Source organism: Phaseolus vulgaris, chromosome 3 (assembly GCF_051622355.1).
Source record: "Phaseolus vulgaris cultivar YP4 chromosome 3, ASM5162235v1, whole genome shotgun sequence".
Taxonomy (NCBI): Eukaryota; Viridiplantae; Streptophyta; class Magnoliopsida; order Fabales; family Fabaceae; genus Phaseolus; species Phaseolus vulgaris.
The window spans coordinates 6,282,531-6,288,620 of record NC_143500.1 but is presented as its reverse complement, the minus strand read 5'-3'; the positions used below and the strand labels follow the sequence as shown (position 1 = coordinate 6,288,620).

The window sequence follows — 6,090 nt, the reverse complement described above, 5'->3', positions numbered from 1 at the left end:
AAGGAGCATGTCCAACATTAATTGTCCAATTTAGTTGCATGGACAAAAAATTAGCATTAATTAACATGTCGCTTGTTCATTTCCTTCAAAATTGTTTCCAAATGAACATTGTCACCTTGGATGCCAAAACTTAGCTCTAGAAAATTTTGCAACTCATAATGAGAGATGTTGGACCACAGAATAAAACCTTAGAAATGTGTCACATTAAAGATTGAGAATCATCTTTGGCAATGCTTTGATTTGTGTAAGAAGTAACTTGGTTGACAAATTTCAGGTGCCACTCTTTTATAGAATATGAGTGTCAGAAAACTGCATAGTTTTTCATTTTGGCTGGTATAAGAAAAATGTTATTCTCAGAATTTTTTACCCTTATGAGTGATTCAGGAAACATGAGACTAAAAATATAGATATAAAGCTAGACAGAGTTGAGGAAATATATTTTATTTTTCTTGGATGTCACAAAACCTTTGAAGCTCTCTTTTTTGAAAGAGAAGTCATTGACATTATTTGAAGGTGAACCTTTACCACATTAATAATTGTTTTATCCTTTTCTTATGAGGAACATGATTCTATTATTAGTATCATCAAATGAAGAGCATGTAGCGTAGGAAGAAAGACATCTCATAAAATGCAATGAAAAAAGAACTGGTTATAGATAGGTTTGTCATGATGGTTCACAATGTTTTTGTCAAGAATTTCTACAATAATTGCACCCCAAGGTCTCTAATCCCTTTGCCACTGTAGACCTTGTTTTTGTTACTATCACTGATTTGGATGACAGGTATATAATAACCAAAAGCTGCATGATTAGAAAACTATATCTAGAGTGAAGGGTACACAGTTAGTCTTTCACAACCACAGCATGTTAAAGCTGCAAGCATATCCTTTTTTTTATATATTTTTTTCCAGTTAAATGCTAGCAAAACAGCAAACAACTTTATTTACTTGCTCATTTATTTTGGTTCACATGCTTTGTGGTTGTGAACCTAACAGTCCTTCATATATACCTTAACTAAAGAATACAAATAAAGTTAGAAAAGCAAAAGGGAAAGAGAAACATCCTGTAATGATAAGAAAATGGGGGCTTTGCAAATTGCAATCAATCAGAGAACAAGCCTCCAATGAGTTGTTAGAAGGAGAAACAAAGTGGTCTAATAATGAGATTCATTTTTTAACCATGTTTGAAAGGGGCCTACTGCTTGATGAGAAGCACGTTGATGTGGAGCAATTCAAGGCCCCCCCCACAAAGGAGAAAATGGAAACAAAAGAAACCAAGAACTAAGAAAATGATAATTGGAAAAGTAAAAGAGAAAGCAAAGCAGAAAATGAGCTATGTCCCAGGCCAACATTTTACAAAATTTGTCAGCCCCAGCAGGTATTATTGTTGCTCTTTCTCTGTTGTTCAATTCATTCTCCCTTATAATATAATTGGTGTCTTTCTCAAACTACATTGCAAGGCATGGGAAAGAGAGGAGCAAGGTTACCAGGCTTCTGCCTCAACAGAATTAGGCCTCATGCTAGGGTGCGTTCACCACCTGTACAAGCCAACAAGCACGACTACACCACAAGTGTCACCACAATTCATCAGAAAACTGAGAGTTCTTGCAATGGATGCGAGGAGAAATCTGATGAAGGGGTGAAACCAGGGTCTGTGATTGGTAGGAAGATCATGATTGTGGTTGATTCCAGCCTTGAGGCCAAGGGTGCTGTGCAGTGGGCACTCACTCACACAGTTCAGAACCAGGACACTATAGTTCTTCTTCATGTCATGAAGCCTTCTAATAAACAAGGTGCAAAAACTGATCATACCATGCTTTTGTTTTCCCATTCAACTTTGACTTATTTGTTAAGAAAGAAAGTGATTGAACTTGGTTAACACAATGTAGCAGGCACCGATGATGAAGAGTCCAGCAAGGAAATAGCTCCAAGGGCTAATGAACTTGCTTCCTCCTTCAAGAACATTTGTCAAGTAAAGAGACCTGAGGTGAGCTTAATTAGTTCCCTTTAGACTTTGTGGCTTATGGTACATACCCTTAGTCCTATCAAACACCTTGTTCTAATGTGGCTCAAAATGCTACAAAAAGTAGGTGACCCATGTAAAAAACTGTTGAATTTCTTTGGATTTTCAATCAAAATTGCACATTCACAATTCCTTTGAATTATGATGTTGGAAAATCATGAATGCTAATAAGTGAGGCATGCATATGTACTACTCAAAGTGATGTAAAGTGGTAATTAAAGTTTGAGTTAACTACATGATTCTGATAGGTACAAACTGAGATTGCAGTGATAGAGGGAAAGGAAAAGGGTCAAAAAATAGTGGAGGAGGCGAAAAAGCAAGGGGTGGCACTTCTGGTTTTGGGGCAGAAGAAGAGGTCCACAACATGGCGTCTTCTAATGATGTGGGCAGGGCACAGAGTGAGTGGTGGGGTGGTAGAGTACTGCATTCAGAATGCACATTGCATGGCCATTGCTGTGAGAAGAAAAAGCAAGAAGAGTGGAGGATACATGATTACTACTAAGCGTCACAAAGATTTCTGGCTATTGGCTTAATCAATGAAGCAATCCTATGGGGTGTTGTGAGCTTCAAGATACACAAAGTATGAATCATTAATCATGTTTTTGGTGTCTGTAATCCACAATGTTTGTACATAATAAAGTGTGCATAGAATGAAAAAAAGAGATTGCAATTATGAGTGGAAAAGTGGCATGGTGTCCTTATGTGGGCCATTGTCCTTAAGGGGTCCCACATGGTGGCATTGGGAACTTTAGCTTCCTTAAGAATGCTGCAGAGGCAGAATCAGATGAGGTACTTGGGATGGAAAAGGGCTCACCACAAATACACAAACATTTATGGCTGGAGTAATACATTAAATTAATTTTTTTAATCATTGTACAATTGCTCTCTATGTTTATCACCAATTAAAATTAAATTTTTACAACTAAAATCTACTAAACTTTTTTTTATTTTCAATCAATTTTAACACAAAACATTCAAATTTATATGCTAAAAAGTTACATGCTTGATATTCTTCTAAAATTTATGCATGATATAATCCTTGAGATTCTTAAAAATAGAAAGAAATAGTGAATTAAACAGATTGCAAAGTAAATCCTATAATGTCTAATTGAGATGTTAAGTAATATATTGATGCCTAACATGAAAATTTTTTATAAAAAAAAAGTAAATCCTATAATGTTTTGATAAAAAAAAAGACCCTATAATGTTTGGACTGTTTCTTTCTGTTCTTTTGCCACTCCATACAAAATGTGAAAATACTTTTTTATTCTTCTTGTGTCATTCCCATAGTGTAGCTTATGGATTATGTAATCTGGACACACATTTGAAAAAAGACTTCCAAATTATGTAATTCAAAAACTAATCATGCATCTGAAAAAAAGGCTTTTGGATTACGTAATCCAAAAGCTAATTACGAATTTAAAAAAAAACTTCCAAATTACATAATCCAGAATATTACAGAATGATACTTTTGAAAATATGAAAATTTATGGAAGTGAAAAAAAAAACATATGGAGGTGCAAGAAATAGTCTAATGTTTGAATTTCACAACCATTGGTTCATTTGGTTGCTACGAACCAAATTGAAGGTTGTATTATGAAATTAGAGATTGAATTGGGTGTTGTACATCAAATTAGACCAAAAAGACTTATAGTAGTCAAACTCAAGGATCAAATTCACAAACCATTTAACATTAAGCATGGAAATGATTTTTTTTTTTTTACTAAATAATTTCCTTTACAAAATTATCCAAATACACCAACCTCGACTTTATTTACAAAAATAAACCCCCAATTCAAAATTTGGTTTACATAGAATCGAATTTTCAAGTGTAAAAAATGGTCTCTATTGTCGACAAATCCATCAGAATTGGATTATTCGAAAACCAAATTTTAGTCCTTTTTTCTTTTCCAAAAAATTAAAAAAATAGAAGGATAATTTTAAAAAATAAATAATAAATATTTTATTTTAGATTTTTTATGTTTTATGATTTAAAATAATACCATAAATTAAAAATAATAAAATTAAACTATTAAAATAAGTAAATATTAATTTAAATTTATATTAATAATTTTCATAGATTATTAATTACATTTTAAATCATTACTAAATAACTTTTTATAACTTTTTGTATAAAAGTTAAAAAATATTAATAAACAATGTGGTAAGAAGTTTAACTTTAAATATGTAAAAAATATTTCAAAATTAAAATAGATCTATAATTAATAAACATCTAATTTCCGTAAAATAGTTATTTAACATATAATTTTGTATATTTACTGAAGTATAATAAATTTAAGTTTAATTTTAAGAAAATTAATTTAAAGAATATATCAAATTACATTTAATGATGAAACATTTAAATGTAAATAGATTAAAATATTTACATAAGAGTAATTGAAATTTTATTTATTTGAAATTAAAGATATATAAAAGTAAAATAAATTTTATTGAAAGAACATAAACATAATTCAAATAAAAAAATACACATTCAATCAAGTTATTTGATATTGTCTTGTTGAGATGCGTAAATATCTGGTTTGAAAAAAAACAATCATATATTGTTTTCATAATTATTCACATTGCATTCTTGAGTGTAGAGGTTAACTATTTTTTCAATGCTTGATAATTTGTGTCATGTTAACTTTAATTTTGATTTGTACTAAGTCGTGGATGATTATCTATTAACAATGCGAACCATACATTGATAGTTGATTTTTGTGACTTATTTATCATCCCTCTCTTATTGTAATTTGGTAATGTTGTGTAGTTTATTAAAGAAAAATTGTGTTGGATTATCATTGTTTTAGGGTGCAACATTTGTAAATATTGTCATAATCATTTTGATTTTCCATTTTGGTGGCTCACTAGTAAAGTAAAGTTTTTTTGTTTTGGAAGTGATGATGTTAGGATTAGTGGAAGAGTTTGCATTAGGTGGGTTTAAAAACATCATAATTTCTTTTGTAGATCTTTTAAACTTAGCTTATAGTTCATTCATGGTATTGAAACGAAATTAAGACTTACAAGCAATCATTTGTGCTACATGGACATTGAGGACTTTAATAGCATTATACTTAATTAGAATGCCATGTGTGACTTTAGATTGACGATAATACAACTTTTAGGATTTCCCAAAGCATTGCAACCTATTTCCTTCAAATTAGTGATGTTTTAATTCTATAGATCCTAAAAAATTTAGGAGAAACAAATTGAGATTAGACACCTTCCTCGTGTTGTGTTATTTAGCCATTTGCAAACTTAGTTGTGAGATAATAATTGAAACAATTCTTAATATTTGTGATTCAAAATTGCTTTATATGTAGATGAATATTATAAACAAGACGCTAACTTTGTTTGAATAGGGTTGAGAGTGATTTTGACTCAAATGTTTTAATTTCAAACATGGTTCAATATATAGTTCAAAGTTAATTTAGTGACAAATAAACACGATCTATGTGTATTGTTAAAGCAACATTATGAACATGAACACACTAAATTTAACATGCATTAAATGATGAGCTATTCACAAAACATTGGTGGTTGTGAGATTCTTTATTTGTGGTGTGGATTTTTAATAAGTGTGTCTTGAATAAAAGTAAAGTTTGGATGATTGTGCAACTCTTTATTATGAAATAGAACTACATTTATTGTTGTTTCTTCATTCCATGCAATAAAAATTATTATAAAAATTGTGATATTAAAAATATCATACACATAACATTCAACATTTTTAAAGTAATATTAAGAACTTGAAATTGATTCTTATTTAAAAAAATTAATTGGTTTTTAAAATGCTTTTACAATTTACAAAATATTTTTTTATGATCAATAGTGAAACAAGAAATAATAATTGTACAAAAGACACAAATAAAAAGTATATTCATCAAATAATTGTAAAAATGATACTTGAAATACAATTAATTTAAAATAAAAAAATAATGATGTAGAGTGAATGCCTGAGCAATGTAGCGTGTCTACGTATGTATGTGTGTGTGACAATAAAAACAATTTTTAGTATGAATTTGTTCTAATATCCATTTTGGTTTTTATCCTTCTTGACTCGAATCCAC

The 6,090-nt window shown here is 30.2% G+C and overlaps 1 protein-coding gene across 4 annotated transcripts; it reads left to right on the top strand.

Moving 5' to 3' along the window:
* Positions 1 to 1,027: 1,027 nt before the first annotated feature.
* On the top strand, positions 1,028 to 2,888 carry LOC137806345 (Adenine nucleotide alpha hydrolases-like superfamily protein). Of its 4 annotated transcripts, none has more exons than XM_068606394.1 (4): positions 1,028 to 1,375; positions 1,458 to 1,790; positions 1,890 to 1,984; positions 2,269 to 2,888. In XM_068606394.1, the coding sequence occupies exons 1-4, from the start codon at positions 1,333 to 1,335 to the stop codon at positions 2,551 to 2,553; spliced, it is 756 nt and encodes a 251-aa protein (XP_068462495.1). In that variant the 5' UTR covers positions 1,028 to 1,332; the 3' UTR covers positions 2,554 to 2,888. The 4 variants fall into 4 exon arrangements, with proteins under 4 accessions (XP_068462495.1, XP_068462494.1, XP_090155689.1 ...); XM_068606393.1 differs by having other exon boundaries at positions 1,080 to 1,375; positions 1,887 to 1,984; XM_090299563.1 differs by having other exon boundaries at positions 1,214 to 1,375; positions 2,288 to 2,423.
* Positions 2,889 to 6,090: the final 3,202 nt, after the last annotated feature.

What these genes read in the sequence shown, in the direction of transcription:
- LOC137806345 (XM_068606393.1), top strand. Translation starts at nt 1,333, where the DNA reads ATGTCCCAGGCCAACATTTTACAAAATTTGTCAGCCCCAGCAG. An exon ending in GAAGCCTTCTAATAAACAAG is followed by an intron (nt 1,791 to 1,886) that starts GTGCAAAAACTG and finishes AACACAATGTAG; the next exon opens with CAGGCACCGATGATGAAGAG. An exon ending in GTCAAGTAAAGAGACCTGAG is followed by an intron (nt 1,985 to 2,268) that starts GTGAGCTTAATT and finishes TGATTCTGATAG; the next exon opens with GTACAAACTGAGATTGCAGT.